This window comes from Suncus etruscus, chromosome 2 (genome assembly GCF_024139225.1).
Source record: "Suncus etruscus isolate mSunEtr1 chromosome 2, mSunEtr1.pri.cur, whole genome shotgun sequence".
Lineage (NCBI taxonomy): Eukaryota > Metazoa > Chordata > Mammalia > Eulipotyphla > Soricidae > Suncus > Suncus etruscus.
The window spans coordinates 18,974,380-19,001,178 of record NC_064849.1 but is presented as its reverse complement, the minus strand read 5'-3'; the positions used below and the strand labels follow the sequence as shown (position 1 = coordinate 19,001,178).

Genomic DNA, 26,799 nt, shown 5'->3' with positions numbered 1-26,799 from the left:
TTCTACTGTGCTTCTTTTCCTCTTAAAACCATATCTGACCAGAAGGGTGGGTTGTACAGTGTGGAGGACTCTTGCCTTGCACATGCCTACCCTGAGTTCAGTTCCTGGCACCCCATATGAAATTCTGAGCACTATGTGGGCTGATTCCTGTGAGTATTGCTGGGTGTGGCCCAAAAACTCCAAAAAGAAAAAAAAGTAAAGGACACCATATTCACCCAACTTGAGTAAGGAGGGTTTTCTTCTGGCATTCATATGGAGATGAATCAACTTTTTTTTTTTTTTTTTGGTTTCTTGGGCCACACCCGGTGACGCTCAGGGGTTACTCCTGGCTATGCGCTCAGAAGTCGCTCCTGGCTTGGGGGGACCATATGGGACGCCGGGGGATCGAACCGCGGTCCGTCCTAGGCTAGCGCAGGCAAGGCAGGCACCTTACCTCCAGCGCCACCGCCCGGCCCCTGAATCAACATTTTTATCAACATTTTCAGTTTATTTATTGCTGCTTTAGAGCTCAGTAGATGTCTTATTATTCTTGAGAAATTAGGGAGTGGCTTACATATTAGCTTTTTCACAGAAAAGCAATTACATCATGATACCTTTCCTTGGGGCCACACCCAGCTATGCTCAGGGCTTACTCCTATCTCCATTTAGGGACAACTCCTCATGGTGCTGGGGCCCAATATAATGTTAGGGATTCAACCCTGGTCATTTGTGTGCAAGACAAGTACCCTGTAGTAGCTCTTGCACCTACATTATGAAACCTTTTTTTTTGGGGGGGGGGGGGGAGTTTGGGTCACACCTGGCAGCGCTCAGGGGTTACTCCTGGCTCTATGCTCAGAAATCACCCCTGGCAGGCACAAGGGACCACATGGAATGCCGGGATTCGAACCACCGTCCTTCTGCGTGAAAGGCAAACGCATTACCTCCATGCTATCTCTCCGGTTCCTTTTTTTTTTTTTTTTATCTTGTGCTATTTTATTCAGCTTACAAACCACATAGGGACATGTGGATATTAATGGCACTAGAACAAGGCCTTCTGATATGTACCAAGGCTGTTGTCTGGTCTTGACCCTAGGATACCATGTATTTACCACACCATACAAACAAATGAAGTCATGATCATTTTTTCTTTTTTCTTTATTTTTTGATCATTTTTTTCTTAAGAATAATATTAATTTTAAGTGCACACAAATGGAACCACAAAGCCTGCACTGTAACTTTTATTTTCAGGGTATTTTGTTCAGACTAATAGCACTTAACTATACTAGTAACCAACCAAACTTAAGTAATGCTCATTACCCACAGTTGGTCTTCTTTAAATGTCTATAGATTCTATCTTCCTTTTTTGTTTTTCTTTTTTTTTTTTTTTGTTTTGTTTTGTTTTGTTTTGTTTTTTGGGTCGCACCCAGCAGCGCTCAGGGGTTACTCCTGGCTCTATGCTCAGAAATCGCTCCTGGCAGGCTTGGGGGACCATATGGGATGCCGGGATTCGAACCACCAACCTTCTGCATGCAAGGCAAACACCTTACTTCCATGCTATCTCTCCAGCCTCAGATTCTGTCTTCCTTATACCAGTTCTTTTTTTTTTTTTTTTAATATATATAAAATCTTTAAGTACCATGATTACATTGTGAAACCTTTGATTAAATATAAAGCAGTATTTCCCAGTGGTCCCTGATCTCAGTACTTGACAACATTTCAAAGATCTTGAGATTAGGGTGAGCAGGATGGTGGTATCTGGCAGTGATAGGAGCATATCCTTGGAGTGTCTGGCTTTAGGGCTGGGATGAGTTCTGAAACTCTTGCTCATCTCTGAAGTGAGGTGAGTAGTTGAGCTGTTTCTTGAGGTCTTTCCCACACTTCCTATCCTTTTCCAAACAGTTCAGTTAGGATTTTATAAACAAAAATTGCCTTAAAGGCCTAAAGGAAAATAATTTGGTCCCTTTATATGATATCTGTACCTCTGGCTTTCTCTCTCTTGTAACTTGAATGTAGCAATGTGCAGACAGGTTTCAGTTGGAGGGCAAACTGGGGATAAAGCAATGCTGGGCTAAGGGGGTTAAGGGCAGTTACTGCACTGTCTCCACTGACCCCTTCTAGCTAGTCCCGGTAGCCACTGTTTCTGTCTCTGCTGCCGGCTGGGCATGCCCTGTCCAGTTCTGCAGAAGCAGCCATGGGCAACAGTGGCCTCCACTTCCCTTTGTGTGTGTATGTGTGTGATCTGACCATTGTCTGCAGGCTTGTCACTCACACAGGGTCTTCTACTGCTCGGCACCACCGAGCCTCCTCCTGCTCACCATATACTGCTCCTTGCTGCTTGCTTATTTAAGGTCTCTTAGCACTGTGTCAGCAAACGATATCGTCGTAGGAGCTTTCTCAGTTTTCATTTCTTTCTCCTCTAGTGCCTCTGCCCTGTGCTTTGTAGGTTCCTCTGTAGAGTACATAAGAATGACACAAGGCAGTGGGAAAATAGGGAATACACTGTATATTTCCTAGAGAACTTGAAGGACAAATTTTCTAGCTAAGAGGAGTATAAGCAGCAAAGTGTGATTTGGTTTTTAATGTCCTGACCTTAGCAGTGGTACCACTTAGGGAACATATGTTGGTTATTGTCATGGACTTAGTAAAATGAAAATATACTTTGTTATGGGGCCAGAGACATAGCACAGCATTAGAGTGTTTGCCTTGCTCGCAGCCAACCCAGGACAGACGGTGGCTCAAATCCCAGCATCCCATACGGTCCCCCTTGCCTGCCAGGAACAATTTCTTTTTTTTTTTTTTTTTGTTTTATTTTGTTTTGTTTTGTTTTTTTGTTTTTGGGCCACACCCGGTAATGCTCAGGGGTTACTCCTGGCTATGCGCTCAGAAGTTGCTCCTGGCTTGGGGGACCATATGGGACACCAGGGGATCGAACTGCGGTCCGTCCAAGGCTAGCACAGGGAAGGCAGGCACCTTACCTTTAGCGCCACCGCCCGGCCCAGGAACAATTTCTGAGCACAGAGCAAGGAGTCACCCCTGAGCATGACTGGGTATGACCCAAAAAAAAAAAAAAATCATACTTTGTTGCAATTCTGGCTATATTTGCTGGTAAACGGTTTCTGGTCAAGAATTGATTTGGAAAGGGTGTTTTCCTTGTATGCAGTCTGGCACGGTCCCCTAGCCACTCAAGGAATAATCCTTGAGCTCAGCCTGAAGGAAGCTCTGAGCACTGCTTGTGTAGAACAAAAACAAGAAGAACCAATTTGGTTCTAGAAAAGATGATCAGGCCAAGATTTCATGACATTTAATGTAGTTCAGAAGTAGAGTGTTTCATTTTGTCTGACGAAGCCCTTGCAGATATTGTGAGGGCTGCCTACATCTTACACTGAGCTGTAGGTGTGGACAAGGCCTCCTCTCATATTCTGGCTGTGCAGCAGAGCCAAGAAAGACTACTTTGTGGGATGCTGTCCTTAAGCGCAAGCTATGGACGAACCAATGGGAGTAGGGAGCGGAAGGAGGGAAGGAAACGGCCTTCAAAGCGCAAGCCTATTCTCGTCACAGATGGGGTCTAGGCACCACAGCCACCCACCGCCCAGGGTTGGGGGGAATCTTCTGACTACACACAGGAGTGCTTTGGTCTGTCTTTGTTGGTTTGAGGCGGGGAAAGCTTGGTAGGCGTGAGGGGTTGGCAGACAGCCTGACCAGCTTGCTGGACTCCCTCTGGCCCTGTCGTGGGTTTTTGGGTGTTGGGTGTTGGAGCCATTCCCAGCGAAGCTCAGAGGTTACTCTGGGCTCTGCACTCAGAAATTACTCCTGGTAGGCTGGCAGGCCATATGGGATGCCAGGAATGGAACCCGGGTTGTCTGTGTGCAAGGCAAACGCCCTACTCACTGTGCTATTGCTCTGGTCTTCCCCCCCCCCCCCCCAGGAGACCACGCTTCTTCCCCACACACCCCAAATGACAGTGTCAGAGGCCATAGGTCAGGGTGACTTCTCTTTATGTACCTGGTTCTAAAGATGCCCATGCATCTGTTTCTTTCTCTGAATCTTTAAACCCTGCTCTTGTCTCTGCAGGTGGAACAATTCTGGAGGTTCTACAGCCACATGGTACGTCCTGGGGACCTGACGGGTCACAGTGACTTCCATCTCTTCAAGGAAGGGATCAAGCCTATGTGGGAGGTGAGTACTTTCTGAGCACAGGCTCTGAGCCCTACCAGGAAGAGGCACCATTTATTCTAGATAGTTGACTAATTGAAAGCTGGCATAGGGGCCGGAGAGATAGCATGGAGGTAAAGCGTTTGCCTTTCATGCAGGAGGTCATCGGTTCGAATCCTGGCACCCCATATGGTCCCCCGTGCCTGCCAGGAGCAATTTCTGAGCTTGGAGCCAGGAATAACCCCTGAGCACTGCCGGGTGTGACCCAAAAAAAAAACAAAAAAAAAAAAAAAAGAAAGCTGGCATAATAAGTGAATAAGGCTTGCCTTACACATAGCCTATCCAGATTCAATCCCCAGCATTCCATATGGTCCACCAAACCTGCCTGGAGTAATAATTTCTGTGTGCTGCTGGTGTTGTCTCTCCCACCCCCCTACCGCCCCCCAAAAAAGTTGAATAATTGAAAAATGTTGAGGTCTCTTGGCATTTGAGGTTTTTTACGGGTTGCTTACAAAGGAAGAGGACTTGGAAGCCCCATTGACTTCAATGCTTTCTCTCTCTTTGTAGGACGATGCTAATAAAAATGGTGGCAAGTGGATTATCCGCCTGCGGAAGGGCCTAGCTTCCCGCTGCTGGGAGAATCTCATCCTGGCCATGTTGGGGGAACAGTTCATGGTCGGGGAGGAGGTCTGCGGGGCTGTGGTCTCTGTTCGCTTTCAGGTAGGCCACCCAGAGCCTGGTCCATTCCCCTCTGCTGCCTTTGGGCCCCTTGTTGCTTCTGGTCTGTCTTGGTGACCCTCCTGTCCCTCCCATAGGAGGACATCATTTCAATATGGAATAAGACTGCCAGCGACCAAGCCACCACCGCCCGGATCCGGGACACACTGCGGCGAGTGCTCAACCTACCTCCCAACACCATTATGGAGTACAAAACCCACACCGACAGCATCAAGTACGTGTGTGGGAGTTGCGGGGGGGCTGATCCCTGAGCTTAGCAAAGGCAGGTCTGTAGGGGAGGCATACAGGGGTCCAACATGGAGCACTGCCAGCACAATCTTCCTGCTCCCGTCCACGGCCCTGGGCTGCTGTGTGTGTGAGGAGCCCGTTGCAGACCCCCTGGCCGCACTGCCTGTGCTTGCTTCCTTGACAGGCTGGCTTGTCTTTCATCCGCTAACCCCAGTCTTCAGATGAAAGACAGAGCACTCTCGCTGTTTTTAAGATCATTTCACCACATAATAAAGTCCTCCTCCCTGCCCGCCCCCTCACTCGCATGCCTTTTAACCTGTTAGCTCAGTCTGTCTCTTCATCTGGGAAAGGGCCTTCTTATTGGGAGTGGTGACTTGGTCCCTTGTGTGTGCTGCTGAGAGTAGGTGAGGGGCCCATGCAGGCCTACTGGTGAGACTCGGGGCTACACCTGGTGTATCAGGTTTTCTCCTCACCGGAAACAGTGCTAACCAGTGCTCTGGCTAGGTTTGCCCCTTTGATGCCAGCATCACTGTGCACCTTTGCCAAGTCTCTGTGCCATGTAGCTTTGGTCCCCACCTAGGTAGAGGGGAGATGACACTTGTGGGGCTGCTTTAATCTCTGGATTCGAATGTATGCAGGGCCCATAGGGTTGCGCTCATCGGCCTCCTTAGCTCCCATCTCATCATCCTAGTCCTCTTGCTCAGAACAGGTGTGGGCTCCGGGCTCTCCCAGCACCCACTGCTGTCGTGGGTGGAGTGGCCGTAAACAGGCCGAGAGCCAACCTTTGACTGGGCACCCCCTACCACCAATGCAGTCTATAATCAGGTGGCCTGCGTTGGGTCACCTACCTGCCAGCCCCAGCCTGCCACTTGCCCCGCAGGCTTAGAGGAGCCTGGATTTCTCTAGACAGACTTTTTCTATTCTCTGTTCTGGGATCAAAATAGTCTCTGCCCTCCAGCCAGACTCAGTCCAGACTAGAAAACCGTATTGCTTTGTCCAGGCCTCTTTGTTTTTAAGGCTCCCACATGCCCGCCCCCACTCCAAGACCCCGCCCCCCCATGCCCCTGTTTCATCTCCTCATAAGCAGGCTTTCCACTATCAGGAAAGAGAGATTTTCCAAATTCCCTGTTTCCACTTGTTCCCTTTCTTGTGCCCTGAGGGTTCATTCTGCCCTTTGGAGACATGGCACCCACCCAGTCCTTCTGGGGTTCAGGAGAGCTATGCCCCGATGCCCCTGCTTTCCCCAACCCTGCAGCTCTAGGGACCAGGAAGTCACCTGTACCCCACATGCTGCCTGTCCTTGCATCTCCCTCTTTTCTCTCCCAACGTGTGCCAACCTTTTGCACTTCCACTAGAATGCCAGGCAGGCTGGGCCCGCAAAGGCTCCTTTTCCCAAACCTCTGGAAGCCACGGTTGAACGTGCCCTGAGCTGCTCCCCTCTGGATGGCACCGTCACGGAAGCTGGCCTCATCGGATCTCTTGTTCTGTTGCCATGCCACCTGGAAGAGCCTTCTATCCCGGACACCAGGAGCTGGAAGAGCAATTTGTGTTCTCAGGACAGGCTGACATGCAGCGGCTCCAACCACAGCTGAGATCACTTAATAAATGGTGCTAAACCAGCTCGTCTCATGCGCTTGCTCTTTCTGGTGCATCACAGAAGTGGCCTTGCAGACTGTCGCCATGTTAAGGAATGGCACTAACCTCTCCATGGAGGGCCACTGGGGACCGCTGTCTAGTATCACATGCCATTTAGTTTCCCTTCTGCTAGGACCGACACAGTGAGGTGATATCTCCTATTCAGAGTTGGACCCCGTTTTCTGCTACTTGAGTTGCTATTCCCATGGAGTTAGGCAGAGGCCCAGATGGTGCTTTCTGACTTGGGCTGGCACTAGGAGGTCTCTTTGGTGCACGGGGGGCTCCTGGCCTGTGCTTTGCTCACTCACCACCTTCCCTTCAGTGCCGTCTCTTGCTTGTGGGCGACACCCCGCTGCTATCTGTGTGTGGCTGTGTGCCCGGAGCATTCTTGCTTTGCAGTCACGGCTCTCCCCCTGCGCCTTCCCTGTAGGGCCCAGTCATCTTCCTCTTGGGGTATGCCATGCTTGCCAGGGTTCTGTCAGTGCCTTGCCTGTCTCCTTGCCCAGGGTGAGCATGCAGCAGGCTCTGAGCAGTCCCCAGAAGAGACATGTCTTCCTCCTCGTGAGTTCATGCTTACGGGACCCGAGTGCAGTCCGGCCCCTCGAGTGCAGTGGCTTTGGCGTGTACTTGTGGCAGCTTGGCCTTCAGGCCCCTAACCTGCATGTTGAGTGGCTGCCCGTCTCCTGTTCCTAATGCTTTCCTTAGGGCCTGCCACCAGATCCAAAGTAGCTTGCAGTGGCTCCCTAAGCCCACAGGATACACATGGGGTGAGCCCTGAGCTCAGCGTTTTGGGCTTTTTGTCCCAACCACTTGGTTTGCCGACAGCCCAAACAAGTCATCAAAGTGCTTAGCAGCTGGGAGAGTTTGTGTCTGAAACTCCTCTATGTCGGGTTTTCAGCTTTCGTGAGGAACTAATCACCATCAAGGCCCTTCCCCCTCTTGCCTTCTATTCTTTGTTTCTCTGTCCTCCTCTCCCCTCCCCTCAGGAGCTTGTCAGCACCTTTGGAGGTCTGAGTTTGCTACATAGCACCCCAGCCTCGGACCTGCCGCCCCACTATAGAAGGGCAACAGGCACCCATCCTACATGGCTCTATCCCAGAGGGCCTCTTGGATTGGCTTTCATCTGGGACACAGCCACTGCCAAGACTGGGGAGGGAAAAGGGGGACAGAGGAAAATTCCTCACCAATGTCACTTTTTTCTGGTAGGCTGGGAAGCACCCCCAGGGTTCCTCCAAGTGCCTTTGCCTGGCAAGGGCCCTGCCCACCTTCCTTACATCACCCTTGCATCACCAATTCTCACTATACTCTTGGGTAGGCTGAAGCAAAGGCCAGTGCCCTGGGGAGGCCTGGATGGGAGATGTGCATGTGCTAAGTAGCTGCAGAGGGGGCTTCTGTCTACTGTTCCTCCCAGCTCTGCCAAGGTATGCGCACTATGAGTGGCATGGCCTATGGAGACCCAAGCGTTCCTCAGGTGTAGCTCCCTCTTCACAACCCCATGCAGAGATTCTGTGGCCAGGCCTAGCAGGCAGAAGTGCTTCGCATAGACTTGGGAAAAGTCTAGAACATCAGAAGTAAGAGAAGTAGGTGGAAGTGGGCATAGTGGTGTGCCTAACGGCCAGCTCCTGAGGGTTCCTCCCTGGAAGAGCTGCCCCTCTGCAGCCCTGGTTGCACCAGGGATGGAGGGCAGAGGGCAGGGCGAGACCGTCTCTGGCAGTGAACTGAAGTTTGAGGGTATTGAACCCTCTCCAGAGAAACTGAGGGTTCAGGAGGTTTGATCTTAAGAGAAATGGGTTTGTTCAGAGAGGCTCTCCTTAGCATAGTCGATCTGGCCCAAGGTCCCAGAGGCCTCCACACTGGCTGGCAAGGCAGAGTCCCTGTTCTGAAGCCACAGGTGAGGAAAGCCCAGCCCAGGGACAGGTAGACCCTAGCAGATCTGTCTCTGCCTTCGCACTTGTCCTGATGAGTAAGTGTGTTTAGGAATTTCCTGTAACCTGCTGCATTCACAAGCTAATTGTGGCCACTACATAATAGAATAGTCACACTAGGTGTTTCTTTTTTCTTTATTTTTTTTCAGTAATAGCAGCAGCACAGTCTTATAAAGAAAGAGAAAGTTTCACTTAGTGATTGCACTCCACATTTTTGGCATAAAAGGGGCATATAATCTGTATTGTGGGGCCAGAGATATAGCACAGTGGTAGGGTATTTGCTTTGCTCATAGCTGATTAAAACAGGTTCGAATCCTGGCATCCTATATGGTCCCCGGTGCCTGCCAGGAGTGACTTCTGAGCGCAGAGCCAGGAGTAATCAGGTGTGACCCCCCCCCCCAAAAAAAAAAGAAATCTATTGAGTGGCTGGAGAGGAAGCACAATGGAAAATAATGTCTTGCATGTGGCCTCACCTACCCCCCACCCTATGGCCTCAAAACAAAAAAAAACGGGATTATTATGTGGTGAAATAGGGGTACATTAACCTCAGGGAAATCAGTTTTTGTTTTATTAGAAGCTTCGGGCTTCTAACACTTAACATGAACTTGTTCTTTACCTTAAAAGGACATTTTTGTGTGGGAACGATAGTTTGGTGGGTTGGGCATTATTTGTCTTGCACAAGACCTGGGTATGACCCCCAGCATGCAAGCCCTAAGTAAGCCCTGAGCACTGCCAGGTGTGATCTCAAAACAGAAACCACCACCAACGAAAAAAGATGGTCTTAAAACATGTGTGCTGGGATATGTGCTGGGATACTAGTACAAAGAAGCATTCTCACTGAGCCGTTAGCTTACAAGATGAAGAGTGGTTATGCTAATGGCTGGGCAGTGTTTCCACTGGATTCATAGGACATGCCTTTGCCCAAACTTGTCAAGCATATGTAAGAAGAAAATCAGGGCAGTTTAGCCCTGAGATGGAGTGGACAGGAGCTCAAAGTCCCATGTGTCTATAGATCTGAAATTAGAAACAAAGCCCCTGAGGTGAAGCCTCAGCTTCCGCCTGCCATGACTTATAGATACCACAGGTGCTAGAAGTTCAATGCTGGACGTGGCTTGGGCACCCAGGGTTTAGACCCAAGCATTAGCACACACCTGAGTCAAGTGAAAACCTCACAGTTAGAACAGAGGTGGGTAGGATGTCTCCTGAGGTTCTGCTTTGCCCTTGTCTTCATTTGGGGAGAGAAAGTCTTGATGCACCCCTCTGGACTCACCAAACTCCCCTGGGGAAGCATCTCACCTGCCTGCTCTGCTGGTAAAACTGGGGAAGTGGTTTTGGTGTAGTTTGCCCGATGCTATTCTGAAGAAACCGCCAGTCAGCTACAAGTCAATTTCTGTCTGTCAGGAGTGGCTGACTTTCTGGGTACTTCCTGGGCCACAAGGTGTTCTGAGGGGTCTCTGGGCCTGATTCCCTTGTTTGAATCCCCCCAGCCCCACTGAGAAGAACGCCCTAGAGAGCAGGAGAGGGAAGCCCCTTGGGGCCCTCAGATGAGCCCTTGAGAGTGACACAAAAACACATATGCACACATATAATGTGTGAGGCATTTTTCAACGTGAGCTCTTATGAGAATAGTGATACAGTTACGAAGGGAGTAACAGGCCAAGAGGAATTTCCAGTTAGGAGCACATATAGGCCCTTCCCAGGGAGTGGGGGGCAGCCCTCGGAGATCCATCCAAATGCTATAGTCCCCATCAAGGCCTGAAAGAGTGACAAGTCCAGAAATGTAGACCCCCAGCTTCTGGGAGGATGTAAGGGGTTGCTGCCTCTAGCTTCCCTTCATTTGGGTTTACTTTTGGACCAGCCAACTTCACAGTCCTGTGCTCCATAAAGTGTTGCCCAGAGAAGCTGCACCATCACTCCTGAAACCCAGTTTCCAAAAGGCTCTCGCTACATAGTTTAAATGTTAAAAGATAAAAATTGGGGGTCTGTAAGATCAGGGGTTGGAAATAGGAACACAGAGTCAAGGGTACTGTGGGAGGCATGAGGAAAACCTCCCACACACACCCTTATATCCCCAAGATGGAAAATACCACTGCCCTTTGCTCCTGCCATTGAGGTAACTATGCCTGCAGGGTTTGAGCAGAACTTCCTGAGACAGTGAGGAAGGAAGTGTGGAGGGGTGATCATGAGGCTAGAGAGGGCAGGATTAGCAGGGGCAGGTTGGGGGTAGGGTGCCACCAGGGCAAGTGCCTGCGCACAAGTGCTAGCTTCCTGCGCACCCAGATGGGGTCTGATGCCATCCCACTGCTGCTGAGCCGCCATCTGAATGTGCTATTTTTGTCTCTGGTTTGCCAGGGCCTGGGAGGAGTTTCATGGCCTGGTGAACAGCAGCGGCCGCTGATCAGACGCTCCCTCTCTGTCTCTCACACTCAGGGTAGGGCCCTGTCAACCTTCCCTCTGACCTCGAAGTCCCCTCTGTCCCAGGGCCCCCAGCCTTGCCCCAGCCAGCTTCTTCTTAGGACTGGGCATCTTGGTCCTAGAGAGAAAGTGAGTCCCCTCCCCTCCACCACACCCCCATGTTCCCCAGGCCGGTCATGTCTTCTCACCAGGGTGCAAAGTCATCGCGGTGACATGAGCCTTCCTTGGTTTCACTGTGACCCAGTGTCCTTTACCCAGACCTGGGTCAGGGTGGGTGAGGGCTTGCAGGGAGGTAGGGGGTGGGAAGTTCTCCCGCTGCCAGGCAAGGCCAAGAGTGCCAAGGTCCACCTGTCTCAGAAATGGGGAATGGGTAAAGGACCGATCATGGTTCCAGGGCCCAGTCCAGAGCCAATGAGGAAAGACCTAGTTCTTCAACCTGAGCAGACCCAGGCAACTGCCATTGCTGCTTCAAAACCCCCTTCAAGGCCTGCTCCGAGGGTGGCCCCAAAAGACGGGGAGGTGGCAGGTTCAGGGGCCTCAGATGCCACTTTGCCCTTTGGTGGTACCTAGGTGAGGCTCGGGAGCTGCTCTTTGCAGCTGTACAGTTGAGCCAGAGTAGGGTTGTCAGGCAGAGCCTGACCAGTTGGCAAAGGGATTGTCCAAGGTCTGCCACCTTCAGGGACCCATTTAGGGTCCTACAACTGTCTGTCAGACTCCCTGCTATTTTCCTTGAATTTCCTATGGAGTTCTGCAGCAACAGTGATAGGAATGGTTTGGCAATGTTTATTTACTTCCTGAAGTGCATAAAGTGAAGATTCTGGGGATGCCGTGTGTTTTGAAATGAATGGAAATGAGATGATACAGAAGAACAGTTTGAGTATCCTCCTTCCCCTCCTCTTCTTTCTCCTCTCCCCTTCCCCTTCCTTGCCCTCTCTTCTCCCCATTCCTTTCTCCTCTCCCTCCTTCACTCACACCCTCTCCCTTCTCTTTCCGTTCTGCTTCCCCTCCTTGGCCTTCCCCACCCCTCCATTTCCCCTCTCACCCTTCTCTCCCCTCCTCTCTCCTCTTCTTTTTTTGTTTGTTTTGTTTTGTTTTTGGGCCACACCCGACGTTGCTCAGGGGTTACTCCTGGCTGTCTTCTCAGAAATAGCTCCTGGCAGGCACGGGGGACCATATGGGACACCGGGATTCGAACCAAACACCTTTGATCCTGGATCAGCTGCTTGCAAGGCAAACACCGCTGTGCTATCTCTCTGGGCCCTTCTCTCCTCTTCTATCTCTTCTCCTCTTTCCCTCCCCTCCTCTCTCCCTAGAAGAATCTCTGTTTTCTTTGGGCATCAGCCTTCTGACAGCTGCAGAGAGGCACTGAGTGGATTCTCCTAGGCCTGTACAGCCCCCTCTGCTGGCAGAGCTCCAGTGAGCTGGGGTGGGGGGATGAGGGGCAGTGTCCCCCAACAGTCTGCTTGGTGGAGGCAGAAAGTCAGTATGGGCTCCAGAGAGAAAGGAAAGGAATTTAAAGTTGTCCCCACTGAACCCTCAAGAGTTGGCAGTATATTTAAAAAAATGTTTTACTAGGTTTGGGGGCCATACCCAGTGATGCTTATGGGCTATTCCTGGCTCTGAACTCAGGAATCATTCCTGGTGGGGCACAGGGAGCCATATGGGATGGCAGGGCTTGAACCCAAGTTGGCCATATGCAAGCAAGCACCCTACCCATTGTGCTACCACTGCGGCCCTAATTTGTTTAAAAAAATTTTTTTTTGGTTTTGGGGTCACACCCAGCAGCACTCAGGGGTCACTCTTGGCTCTATGCTCAGGAACTGCTCCTGGCGGCCCCAGGTGACCTTATGGGATGTCAGGATTTGAACCACTGTCCTTCCGCATGCAAGGCAAATACCCTACCTCCATGCTATCTCTCCGGCCCCTGTTTAAAATTTTGAATACTTGTTTATTTGAACCACTCCAAGCTCAGTACTCTGGAGTCACTCCTGGTGGTGCTGAGGGACCATGCATTGCTCAGGGCAGAACTCAGCTCTGTACAGAGCTGCCTGTATAGCTTTCTCACTTGGCCATTCCTTTCTGGCCTCCCTGACCCCTGTGGAGTATTTTCCTCACATGTAAGAGAAGGCAGAGGGGGCTTCCGAAGGAACAACTAGAGCAGGAGCCCACCCACTATATCCTGCCTTCAATCGAGCATCAAGTGAGTGCACAGGGTGGGGGCCATGAGAGTTACCTCTGAGATACAGAGAGACCATGTGGAGGCCAGAGAGTACAGCAGGCAGCCAATCCAGGTCCTTCTGCCACCCCAGAGGCCTCCTGAACCCCACTAGGAGTGAACCTTGAGCAAAGAGTCAGAAGTCAGCCCCAAGCACAGTCAGGTGTGGTCCAGAAACCAAACAGGAAACTGTAAGCTCTACAGTGATGAATGAGAGGATCCTGCAGGGCAGCTGGGCAGACAGATTCCCCCAAGAGACAGGAGGTCATTGGGTTGGAGATTGAGTGTATCCGAGCCCTTGTCTGACCGTGGGCCTGTCAGTAGGACTAGTCCCTTGGCTGAGTGTGGCCTCCAATGGCAGCCAGCCCCTATGCCACTGAATAGGTTGAGGAGCTCATCCCTGGAAATTGAAAGGTTTCCATTGCTCCAGCTGTTCCCATGACACTTTCCCTGCCCTGTCTCAGGGACATGCAGAGGGTAGAAGGGTGCAGGCAGGCTCTATCAGAGTTTAGCCCTGGATGATTCTCAGCTCTCCCTTCTAGAAGGCAGGAGTCAAACTAGGTCCCTCTTTTCCTCCTACCTCCAGTTACTGCAGTCTGCCCTCTTCTGCCCCCACCCATCCTCTATTTTCCTTGCAATCAAATTCCAGGAAACTCTCTACTCTCTGTGCCCGACAAAGGGCTTGAGTGTACCAGTCTCTCAGAAAACCTTATAGAAGGTGACATGGGTCATTGACACTGAAACACTCAGGCATGCATGGCAGAAACCAGACCAATGGATCCCCGTTGGGGTGGCAGGTGGAGGGTGTGGGTGTTTAGATATGTTTCCAGCCCAGCTGCAGGGAGTCCAGAGGGACAGAATTATCTCCCCAGCCTAATGGCCTTTGGGCTGACTTAGTCTAGTTTAAAAAAAATTTTTTTTTCGCACCCAGCAGTGCTTAGGGATTATTACTGGCTCTGTGCTCAGGGATCACTTCCAGCAATTTGGGGGGGGGGGGCATATGGAGTACCAGTGCCAAACTGGGGTGACCTCGTGTAAGGCAAATGCCCTCCCAGCTATATTATCACTTCAGCCCCAGCTTGGTTTACTCTTATCCCACGAACCCACCCAGAGGGACTGCCAACTCCCTTCTGTCCTAGAAAGTTCCTCCCCACTTGCTTCGGCTCACCTACCTGCTGTCCCCATGCCTACACTTGGATTGTCACCCCCTGGCGTGGGTCAGAGCCATCCCTGCCCCAGTGCCTCTCTCAATGCTTGGCTCTGATTTTCTACCAGTCTTCCCCACTCTATCCTCCACCTTCCTGGCTGTGCTGACTGGCATTTTAGGGGGCTGCTCATTCTCTGCTGTCCTCCTTCAGCTTCTGAGAACAGGACCCGTATCCTTGTCTCCCCAGTCCCTGTCCAGCCACCCCATTTGTTTTCCCTCCCCAGGACCCACCCAGTCTCTTGTCACACTGCACAGTGAGGTTTATTGTTCTAGGGACTCAGAGAAGAGCTGGGGTGCTGACCTCGACCTCTCAGTGCCCCCTGGCTCAGTCTGCCCTCACATTGGAGGCCCAAACTTGGACTGTGTCTAGCGGAAATTGAGGGGAGAAGTGGTGACTCCAGAAGCAAAGCAATGAGAATTTGTTCTAAACTCGTAGATTAGTGTCAGTAGAAAGAGTACTAGGGCAGAGCAGTAGGTGGGATGGCTTTGAAGCCATCTAGTTTCTAGTATGGAACAGTGATGAGGAGGAGGCAGTGACAACTGTCTCTGAGCATCTCTCTCTTTATCTCTCTCTCTTTCTCTCTCTCTCTCAAAATTTACTACTACCTTTCTAAAGCCCCAAATTTCATCTTTCAATGTTGTTTGGTTTCTTGGGGGGCCACACCCAGCAGCACTCGGGTTCCTCCTGTCTCTGCGCTCAGAAATCACTCCTTATAGGCTTGAGGGACCATATGGGATGCAGGGGATCGAACCCGGTTTTGTCCCGGGTTGGCAGTGTACAAGGCAAATGCCCTACCACTGTGCTGCCACTCCAGCCCCTCTTGGATTATCTTTTTATCAGAAGCTACAGCTTTTTGAGGTTTGAGTGTTGTTTGAATGGTTTTTTTATTTTATGTGTGTTGTGGGGTCACACTGGGCGGTGCCAAGATTTGAATCAGGGTCATGGCCATAGCTGTGTGCTAGGCAAGCATCTGAGCCTCTGAATTTTCTCTTGGGCTCCTGTAGGGTGATTTATTTTTCTTTTCTACAGTCATATGGTTCACTTCTAATTATTTTCTAGATGTTGAACTACATCTGACTGTGCTCAGGGCTTATTCCCAACAGTGCTCTGCGGATATGTGGTATTGGACTCAAACATTGGTCAGCTGCATGCAAAGCCTTAACCCTGATCCTTTCTCTGGCCTACATGGTTCATGCTATTAAAGTTTATAGCATGTTTATAGTTTCTTTTCTTTTTTTTTTTCATAATAAATTCTTCAATTGAATCATCAGGAGATACATGGTTAAAAGTTGTTCATGATTGAGTTTCAGTCATACAATGTCCAACACCCTTCATCAGTGTCCCCTCCCTCCCCATGCCCTCTTCCCCTGTCTGCCTCTATGGCATCTTTCTACTTTTCTTCTCTACCTGTATGTCTCTCCCTCTCTCTTTTAATTTTTGCTTTGTTCTTACTGAAGGGTTATCATGCACTTTCTCTCCTTTCAGCATCCAGTGGTCATTTCCAACTATCATTGTCCTGTACTGGTCCCTTCTCTGTCCTAACTGCATACCCCACCCCACTTTGTGGCAAGCTTCCTTCCATCCTCCTAATCTTTCTCTCTATTGTCTCTGGATATTAATATCATACTTTTTTTTATATCCCCAAAATGAGCTCAATCATTCTTTTTATGAGAGACGTTTCTTTTTTATTGGGGGTAGGGGGAGTCACACTTGGCAGTGCTCAGGGGTTATTCCTGGCTCTACACTCAGAAATCTCTCCTGGCAGGCTTGGGGAACTATATGGGATGCTGGGATTCGAACCACCGTCCTGTATGTAAGGCAAACGCCCTACCTCCATGCTATCTCTCTGGCCCATCTACCCAGTTTTAGCTATGCCCCCCCTCCAGCAGCACCCCAGGTCACCCGTGACTTGGTCTCCCACACACACAAGGGGGCACTGTACTAAACCAAGCAGGTCTTCCCTGAAGACCCCTTCTTTCTCATGCTGCCCCTCAGCTTGCATGTTTTCTTTAAACTGGGCTCAACTATTTAATTGGTGCTCAACTGATAAGTTTTTGGGGGTGTTTCTAATATTCTACTGCAGACAATCAAAAGACTGAATTGAGTACTCAGGAGACATGTTGGATGTTGGGTAGAGGTTGACTGAGAAGGAAAGTCAGGGTGCTCCTGGGGCCCCCCACATGAGAGTGTGTGTGTGTGTGTGTGTGTGTGTGTGTGTGTGTGTGTGTGTGTGTGTGTGTGTGTGTGTGTACAATACCTTGTCCTGAAGGCTCTTTCTCCTGTGTTCTCTTTCAGGGACAATTCAAGCTTCCGAAACACGAAAATCACATTGTGAAAGTCCACCAGCTGGCAATAATCTGTGTGTGTATGTGTGTGTTTGTGTGTGTGTGTGTCTGCACGCGCCTTCGTGCATGCGTGCGTTTGAGTGTGTATTCGAGGTAGGTGGGAGGCCTCCAGCTGGCCCTCCCTATTCTCCACCCCCAGAGGGTCAGCCCCGAGCCGTACCCTCCTTTTGCACTCATTCCTGGGGACCTACTCTGCCCAACCTCCTCCGGCATTGCTGACTTTATAAAATGGAAAAATGGAAAGTGTGACTGTAACAGACAAACTGTTGGGTTGGTTTTGGTTTTATTTTGTGTTTAAAAGGGTTCTGGGGGACAAGTCCGGCCTATCGTCTTGCTGTGCGATGTCCAGACCTCATGGGCCTTCCCTCATGCCCTTCTCTACTGTATGCGCTGGACAGACTGAAGGAGCCATGCCAACCAGAGCCACCGCCGAGAGATCAGTATTATGAATGTCTCTGCATCCAGGGGAAGAAAAGAAAAACACCTTTTTGTTGGCGTGTCCTAGAATAGCTGTAAATGCCCTCGTCTAGCTCTGCCATTAAATTATTGGGATGTTTGGTTTATTTCTCTCCCCTTCCCCACCCCACCCCTGACTTCTGGGGGTGACTGGGAGGTTCAGGTTCCTGCCTTTGCCCTACAGCCTTCCTTCCCCCGGGGACTCTCCTTCTCAGGCACTGCTGCACTTAGATTCGGAGCCCTAAGCCCTGCTACTGTCACTGGTGGTCAGTATAGCTGGTCCAGTGCGGTTTGTGCTGGGGCACTGCATCTGCCCAGACAAGCCCGTTTCTGTGGCTTCACCTGAACCCTTTCGGAGGAAAGGAAGGGAGAGATAGTGGGGGCCAGATGGGGCAGCTGTGTGATCCTCAACCCCAGGCCTCTGCCTGGTCCTATGTGTGTGAGCCAGAAGCCCAGAGAGAGCACTCTGCAGCTACAAAGGGCTGCCCAAAAAAACAGCGCCCTGCCTCCAGGAGAGCCGACGTGGTGTCACAAGTTGAGGTGGAGCCCTGCAGCCACGCTTTTGTGGGCCTCTTGTGCCTAGAGATGGCACGCAGGGCCTTGAATTAAGGCCTCTCTGGAATTAAGGCCAAAGCCCAGCACCCAGCCTGCAGTGGCCTGAGGCTTGGGGTCCCTGGTGGTCTGGATCCTGCCCACCCCCTAAATCACTTTACTCTTGCCACTCTGCTTCCAATCGAGCAGGGGGATCCCGGAAGGAAAGGGGAATGCTTCTTTCCATTACCCAACCTTGGGTGATGCCAGATCTAGCTGTGGTTTCCTCTCTGGGGAGAGAAGGACTGAATTCCAGTGCTCAGAGAAAGTGACAAGCCAGCCCTGTATGTAGGCTGGGCTGCAGGGCTCAGCCTAGGACAGGCCTCCCTTTCACCTAAACTCGGACTGGCCCTGAAATCCAAAGAGCAGGCACCTGGACTTGCCTGGAAGAAGGGTCTGTTCGTCTGTCCATCCCTGTGTCTTCCTGGTTTGCTTTGTTTGCCTCCTTTGTTCTGTTCAGGTCTTGCAAGCCTGCTGTTCGCTGCTGTTGCGCACACATGTCGCCGCTTCCAAGCAGGAGCCCGACCTGTTCTAACCATCACAACTGGTGCTCTGATTGGAGGCTCCCAAGCTGGTGGTCCCAGGCATAACTGGGGAGGACTTTTTATTGAATGGGGGGGGGGGCCAAACTGAGATTCAGCAGGGCCACCTCCTAGGCATGCTGGACGATGGCCAGGGCCATCCCAGGGCCATTCCCTTCTGTCTTGATGAAACAGAAGGGTCTGTGCTGGGTCTTCCTGTAGAAACAGGCCCGTGCACTCCATTATCCCCACTCTGTTCTCCATCTCCTCCCCCGGCCCTGCTATTCCCCACGACTTAGGCAGAGGCTGAGTCCGTCACCTCTCAACCAGAGAGGAGCGGGGCTGGGCAGTGCCCCCAGAATGAATTTCCCCATGTTGGCCAAGGGAGGAGGGCCAAGGCTAGGATGGTCACTGGGCGCTGCACTTTGAGAATGACTGTCTGCTGCAGTAATAAATGGAAAATATCAGTAAGAAGCGTGTGTGGCCTCTCTTCCTACAAGGGGTGAGGTGGGAGCTAATGCTTGGGGCTGCCTTTAGGGAGGAACTGAGGGTCACTGTAAATGTATTCCTAGCCAAATATGTAGGATTATCCAGAACATTTTTTTCAACCGGGGCTGCCAGGATGTTAAAAAAATTCCCCACCAGAGAGATAGCATGGAGGTAAGGCATTTGCCTTGCATGCAGAAGGACAGTGGTTCGAATCCTGGCATCCCATATGGTTCCCTGAGCCTGCCAGGAGTGATTTCTGAGCGTAGAGCCAGGAATAACCCCTGAGCGCTGCGGGTGTAACCAAAAAAAAAAATTCCTACAGATGAAAATTAAGTCAGCTGGGGTCCATGTGGGGGGAGGGAACAGGTCAGTTGGATGAGGATTCAGGAGTAGGGGTTAGTTGTACAAGAAAGAAATGCGGTTGGAAAAGGGGTAAAATTAAGCAGAATGCACAGCAAGTAGGGTGTTTGCCTTACACACACCCAACCAGGATTTGATCCTTGGCATTCCATATGGTCCCCTGAGCCTGCCAGCAGTGAGTCTTGAGTGCAGAGCCAGAAGTAACCCCTGAACACTTCAGGTGTGCCCCCCTAAAGAGAAGTACAATGCAGTACTGCTAGAAGTCTGTGGGGAAAATACTCCAACTTGTATTGGAATAAATCACTTTACATCTTTCATATTAATATTAACTTTATTTATTTTTGGGTTTTGAGTCACACCCGGTAGCGCTCAGGAGTTACTCCTGGCTCTACACTCAGAAATCATTTCTGACAGGCTCGGGGATTCAAACCACCATCCTTCTGAATGCAAGGCAAACGCCCTACCTCCATGCTATCTTTCCTGCCCCAATATTAAATTTATTAATTTTTTTTTTTTTTTTGGTTTTTGGGTCACACCCGGCAGCGCTCGGGTTACTCCTGGTTCTATGTTCAGAAGGCACCCCTGGCAGGCACAGGGGATCATATGGGATGCCGGAATTCGAACCACCGTCCTTCTGCATGAAAGGCAAACGCCTTATCTCCATGCTATCTCTCCTGCTCCATTTATTAAATTATTAAATATTAATATTAAAGTATGATACTCCCAAGTTGGGATGACAGTGGAGGCTTGGGGAGTAGCACACAGATCTTGGCATGTTCTCAGTGCGATGTAGCTTAGCCCAAGCTGAATGTAAGGGCTTGTAACATTTTTTTTCTATTCTTTTCGGAAGGAAGAAAGGAAGAAAGGAAGGAAGGGAAGGAGGGAGGGAGAGAGGGAAGGAGGGGGAGGGAGGGAAGGAAGGAGGGAGTCAGGGAAAGGATGGAGGGAGGAAAGAAAGAAGAAAGGGAGGGGGGAGGAAAGGAATGGTGGAAGGAGGGAAGGAAGGAAAGGAGGATGAAAGGAGGGAAGGGCTTGTAACATTAACCAGGCCCAGATTGTGGGACCCAGAAGAAGGAACTGTCTGTGGTCAGTCTCAACTTGCGTGGACAAAGGATTCAAAATGACATAGTCCTGAGACTACATTTGATTTAATTTAGGATTTTTAAGCCACTGTTATTTTAGCATCTTTTGTTTAATTTTGCTTTTTTTTTTTTTTTTTTGGTTTTTGGTTTTTGGGCCACACCTGGTGGTACTCAGGGGTTACTCCTGGCTGTCTGCTCAGAAATAGCTCCTGGCAGGCACGGGGGACCATATGGGACACCGGGATTCGAACCAACCACCTTTGGTCCTGGATCGGCTGTTGCAAGGCAAACGCCGCTGTGCTATCTCTCCGGGCCCTAATTTTCCTTTTTAAAAACAGACATGGGACCAGAGCAATAGCACAGAAGGTAGGGCATTTGCCTTACATGCAGCCTATCCGAGTTTGAAACTGACATCTCATATGGTCCCCTGAGCCTGCAAGGAGTGACTTCTGAGCACAGAGCCAGAAATAGCCCCTGAGAGCCTCCAGGTATGGCCCCAAAATAAAACAAAACAACAAAAAAAAAACAGACCCAGGAGTGATAGCACAGAAATAAGGCATTTGCTTTGCACGCTGCCAACCCAAGATAGACCCCAGTTCAATCACTGGTATCCCATACGGTCCCCCGAGCCTACCAGGAGCAATTTCTGAGTGCAGAGCCAAGAGTAAGGTCCAAAACTCACCCCCCCCCTCCAAAAAAAAAAAAAAACAGACCCAGAAGCCCATGAAATTCTCTGTTGAGACCTCTGTGGAGAGCTCGGCAGTCCAGGAGGAAGGACTTCAGAGTCCAGTTCTTGCCCAAGCCAGTGCAGGACACCACAGCAACTTGAAAAACCCTCTGTAGTAAATTATGCTAACTGGAAAGGACTTCAGAAGACAAGGGGACAAGGGACAGAGATTCATGAATGAGTATCTGCAGGCTTCTGACAATTGCCCCCAGATAGCTGCCTCCTCCCCCATTCTTGCCAGTAGTGACTGGGCCTTGCAGCATCACAAGCATGATGGCTTCTTCTGCAGGCCTGCTCACTCTGCTTCCAGCTGCAGAGGGGAGCAGGGAGGGCGCTTTCCTCCTAGACTTGCTTCAGTTTGAAACAAAGTGGCTCTTTAGCTGTTTCTTTCTCTTTCGTTTTGTTCTGTTTTGTTTTGTTTTGTTTTGCTTTAGTTTTGGGGCCACACCCAGATATGCTCAGGACTTACTCTAGCTCTGTGTTTACACAGTACCTGGTCCTAGGGATGGAAATTTAGACTTCTGCATGCAAAGCCAAGCCCACTCATTGTTGGTCTTTTTTTGTTTGTTTTGTTTTGTTTTGTTTTGGGGTCTCACCCGGTGATGCTCCTGGATTACTCCTGGCTATGCGCTCAGAAATCGCTCCTGGCTTGGGGGACTATATGGGACGCTGGGGGATCGAACCGTGGTCTGTCCTAGGCTAGCACGGGCAAGGCAGACGCCTTACCCCTGTGCCACTGTTCCAGCCCCCCTCCCTTTTTTTTTCTTTTGGTTTGTGGGCCACTCCTGGCAGTGCTCAGGGATAACTCGCAGCTCTGTGCTCAGAAATCACCCCTGGCAGGCTCAAGGGCCATATGGGATGCCAAGAATCGAACTCAGGTCGACCCTGGGTTGGCCGTGTGCAAGGCAAACACCCTACCTCTGTGCTATGTCTCCAGCCCAAAAGAATTTTATTTTTCAACTGTTTTCATTTTTTGTATGTTTGTTTTGTTTTGGGGCCACACCCAGCAGCGGTCCGGTTACTCCTGGCTCGGGTTACTCCTGGCTCTGGGCGGGTTACTCCTGGCTCTGGGCGGGTTACTCCTGGCTCTGAGCTAAGAAATCTCTCCTGGCAAGCTTGGGGGACCATATGGGACTGTCCTGGATCATCCACATGCCAGGCAAACACCCTACTGCTATACTCTCACTCCAGCCCCTCCATGTTGTTCTTGTGGGTGAATCTGGGTTTCTTTCATACATTCAAAGGCAACTTGTATTTGTTCTTTCAGATGGTATCTTGACTACTTTTCTATTAAATAGATACATTTTTTCTTATCTTCTTCTAGATGTTCTTTATAAACTATAAAATATTTATATAGGGGGCCGGAGAGATAGCATGGAGGTAAGGCATTTGCCTTGCATGCAGGAGGACAGTGGTTCGAATCCTGGCATCTCATATGATCCCCCGAGCCTGCCAGGAGCGATTTCTGAGCATGGAGCCAGGAGTAACCCCTGAGTGCTGCCGGGTGTGACCCCCCCCAAAAAAGAACAAAAACAATTTAGTATATATTTATAGTATATATTTAGACAATACATTTATTTATTGAGGATTAGGGCCACAAGGCTGACCTGGGTTCCTAGCACCTAATATGGTCTCCCCAGCCCACAGAGCCAGGAGTAAGTTCTGTGAGCACCGCTGGGAATGGTCAAAAAAAAAAAAAAAAATGGCTGGCTGCAGTTTGTATTTAAACCCCATCTTGCCATGTCCTTAGTTCCTTTATTTTCTTTTCAGAATCCTATAATGTATTACTATTTAGCGAAGGAGAATTTTTGTTTTATTTTTTGTTTGTTTGTTTGTTTAATACCTGGTGCTCTGGGGTTACTCCGAGCTCTGCACTCAGAAATTACGCCTGGCAGGGCTTCAAGGACCATATGGGATTGAATCTGGGTTGGCTGCATGCAAGACAAACTCCCTGCAGGCTCTAGCCCAGAAGCATTCTTTGTTTGTTGCTCTTTTTGTTTGGTTGGTTTTTGTTTGGGGGCCACATCTGGCGGCGCTCAGAAATCGCTCTTGGCAAACTCGGAGAACCATATGGAATACCAGGACTCGAACCCATATGGATAGGCCATGTGCAAGGCAAATGCCCTATAGCTGTGCTATATCGCCCAGGAACATTCTTTGAAAGAAGAAAACAGAATTTTAGGAAGGGTGTGGGGATACTTTGTCTTAGGTGGGAAAGGGGCTTCCCAAATGACGGTGAGATGGGCACTGGAGCCCAGTAAGACATTGGAAGGTGAGATGCCTTTAAAGAAGTTCCTCTCCACACTGCAGGAAGTATTAGTTGGAGCCTGGAATTTCGGGAGGGAAGCAGAGGTGGAACAGGTGCAAAGATCCGATGTCACTCATGGCTGACCTGTACTGGAGGAATTTCCTGCCACTCTTGGAGTGGGTCTCCCACCCTCCCACCCCACCCCCCATCTGTCTCCATCTTCCTATCTGCTGCGTAGGAAACGTGAACCTCGTGGCATGGTCTTATACAATTCTGCCAGCGTCTCTGAGCATGTACACCCTGGCAGACTGCCGGCCATGTGATTCACCAGCTGATAGTGGCCGGGGACCATCAGAAGCCCCCGTGGCCCCAGAGCAGAAGTTAGTACTCATAGCCTCAATCCTAATAACATGAGGGTCATAGAAGTGGTCCAGGATCGTCCAGGATGATCAGTGGTCTGCTTGCCTTGTGTGCAACTTGCCAGTTGCTACCCTGCTTTCTTTTTTATTTTATTTATTTATATATTTATTTATTTATTTTTGCCACACCTGGCAGCGCTCAGGGGTTACTTCTGGCTCTGTGCTCGCTCCTGGCTCAGGGGCCATATGGGGTGCCAGGGATTGAACCCAAGTCCGTCCTGGGTCAGCCAGGTGCAAGGCAAATGCCCTACCTGTATGCTACCATTCCAGCCTTACTACCCTGATTTCAAAGCCCTGCACTGCACCACTAGGGGTTACTCCTGAGCACTGCCAGGTGTGGTCCCCAAACCAAAAAAAAAACCCAAAACAACAAAAAAAACAAAAACTTGGGCTAGGTTAGGGCCAGGGACAGAGAGAATTTGATAACCCTGCCCTACCCTTTATGGCTCTGTTACAGATAGTACATGCAGGCAAACAAGAGAAGGCTCTAGAAACTACCTCAAGTGCTGGAGGGGTGGGGCGGCATTGCGGTTGTCTGTGGCTCAGCTGGGATTCCATATGTGGGTCTTGTGGTTGGGTCCTGTCAGAGGAAGAAAGCAAAGTTTCTGCCTTCTGTGTCTGTGTGCTTTGTAGCAGAGACCCAGTGGAGAGCTCTAACCATAGGATTATTCTGTAGGCACTTTGTTATTTTATTCTGAAATCATTTTATTTTACTTTTATTTAAATTTAATTATTTTACTTAAATCACAGTGAGATACAGAGTTAAAAAGTTCTCCCTCTCTCAGTTCCTAGCATCCTACCCTTTTCCCCTTTCTTTTTTTTTTTTTTTTTGGTTTTTGGGCCACACCCAGTAACGCTCAGGGGTTACTCCTGGCTATGCGCTCAGAAGTTGCTCCTGGCTTGGGGGACCATATGGGACACCGGGGGATCGAACCTCGGTCCGTCCAAGGCTAGCGCAGGCAAGGCAGGCACCTTACCTTTAGCGCCACCGCCCGGCCCCCCTTTTCCCCTTTCTTCAGTGGAAACATTTCACACAGGAAACTCAACCTGCACACACACCCCACACACATTTTGTTTTTGTTTTTTTGTTTGTTTGGTTGGTTTTTGAGTCACATCTGGCAGTGCTCAGGGGTTACTCATGCATGGCTCTATGCTCAGAAATCGCTCCTGGCAGGCTCAGGGGACCATATGGGATGCTGGGATGCTGGGATTCGAACCACCAACCTTCTGCACGGAAGGCAAATGCCTTACCTCCATGCTATTTCTCTGGCCCCAACACACACATTTTGTTTTGATGTAGGAGCAGAGGGCCAGCTAGGGATTGAAACCAGATCTTCTCTGCCTGCATCTACACTTTAATTCCAGATACATCTGCCTCCTGCCTCTCAGGACATTCATTTCTATAACAGCTTTGTTTTGTTTTGGGGCCACACCCAATATAGCCAGTGGTGCTAAGGGTTTACTCCCAGCTCTATGCTCAGAAATCGCCCCTGGCAGGCTCTGGGGGCCATGATGGATGCAGGGACCAAACCCAGGTCTTTCCTGGGTCAGCCACCAGCAAGATGGCTGCTGCTGTGTTTCACTCCTGCCCCTCTCTAATAGCTTTTATTTTATTTTATTTTTTATTTTAGGGCCACACCTGGCAGCGTTCAGGGGTTACTCCTGGCACTGCGCTCAGAAATCAATCATCCCTGGCAGGCTCACGAGACCCTATAGGATGCTGGATAGGATGCTGGAAGTCAAACTGGGGTCTGTCCTGGTTGGCCGTGTACTGCTGTGCTGTCTCTTCGGCTCCCTCTCTAAAAGCTTTTTTTGTTTGTTTTGTTTTGGGCCATACCCAGAGATGGTTAGGGGAGTAAATACTCCTGGCTATGCGCTCAGAAATCGCTCTTGGCTTGGGGGATCATGTGGGACCCTAGAGAATCGAACCGAGGTCCCTCCTAGGCTAGCGCAGGCAAGGCAGATAGATGCCTTACCGCTTATGCCACTGCTCCGGCCCCCTCTCTAAAAGCTTTTAAAACAGCTCAGAGAATCAGCTCTGGGTCCCGTGGAAGCCTCTGTGATACAGGCACATTTAACCTTCCAAGCACTCGAGACAGACTCTGCTGTAGTCTCTGCAGCCCAAACAAATGACAAACTTGCTCAGAACAAAGCTGGAAGAGACAAAGTTGGAAGAGAAGGTGACCTGAGGTCAGCCACAGAGTTGGGCTCTTTCTCATGCAGCTCTGCACACTGGGAAGCAGCCACTGATTCCTTGGGATAACCTCCTAGCCCAGAAGTGCTGGGTTCAAGGGGAAACTCCTGTGGCCCCCACAACCAGTTCATGTTAAAGCCCAAGGAGTCAGAACCCCCTGCCTACTGCATTGACACTGTCCTCTGCAGATAGGGAAAGGCATTGGGCCACACCCAGTGATGCTCAGGGGTTACTGCTGGCTCTACGCTCAGAAATCACTCCTGGAGGGGCCAGAGAGATAGAACAGCTGTAAGGCATTTGCCTTGTACGCAGCTGATTTGAACAGACTGTGGTTCAAATCCTAACATCCCATATAGTCCCCCAAGCCTGCCAGGAGCAATTTCTGAGCATAGAGCCAGGAGTAACCCCTGAATGCTGCCAGGTGTGACCCAAAGAAAACAAAAAACAAAAAAAATGGAATGCTTCACGAATTTGTGTGTCATCCTTGTGCAGGGGGCATGCTAATCTTCTCTGTATCGTTCCACTTTTAGTATATGTGCTGCCGAAGCGAGCACGAGACATGAAGTTTTATTATAAGGCCTTAACGATCATTGTGTGGCTTCTAAGCATCCATGCTGTCTCTGATCTCTCCCTGCTGCATCTTCTTCCTGCTCCTTCTGTGCTTTTCCCCCTCCCCTAGGCCTTAATTACCAACCACAGGCCCCTCCCAGCAGTGGGCTGGTCTGACGATCAGGTAAGATTAACATTTTGCTCTGGGAAGGGGTAATATATATATATATATATATATATATATATATATATATATATATATAAACCAAGAAAGAAATGTTCTTTAATAAGATTCAGGTCAGGGGACCAGACAGAGCAGTGGC

At 50.0% G+C, this 26,799-nt stretch overlaps 1 protein-coding gene and 1 non-coding gene across 4 annotated transcripts in view; one reads left to right on the top strand and one right to left on the bottom strand.

Moving 5' to 3' along the window:
* The window catches only part of EIF4E2 (eukaryotic translation initiation factor 4E family member 2), a 30,113-nt gene extending 12,717 nt beyond the window's left edge, over positions 1-17,396 (top strand). The window contains exons 4-8 of one of the 3 annotated variants that reach the window (XM_049769333.1): positions 4,051-4,155; positions 4,699-4,851; positions 4,947-5,083; positions 11,010-11,088; positions 16,791-16,869. In XM_049769333.1, coding sequence (XP_049625290.1) covers positions 4,051-4,155; positions 4,699-4,851; positions 4,947-5,083; positions 11,010-11,055 — 441 coding nt within the window. In that variant the 3' untranslated portion in view covers positions 11,056-11,088; positions 16,791-16,869. Of the gene's footprint in view, positions 1-4,050; positions 4,156-4,698; positions 4,852-4,946; positions 5,084-6,452; positions 6,717-11,009; positions 11,089-16,790 lie in introns of those variants that run through there. The other 2 variants (XM_049769334.1, XM_049769332.1) reach the window with 2 other exon arrangements.
* An 8,978-nt stretch (positions 17,397-26,374) lies between these two features.
* Positions 26,375-26,481, bottom strand: LOC126003078 (U6 spliceosomal RNA). Its single transcript, XR_007493621.1, has one exon. It is a non-coding gene; the product is annotated as a U6 spliceosomal RNA (small nuclear RNA).
* Positions 26,482-26,799: the final 318 nt, after the last annotated feature.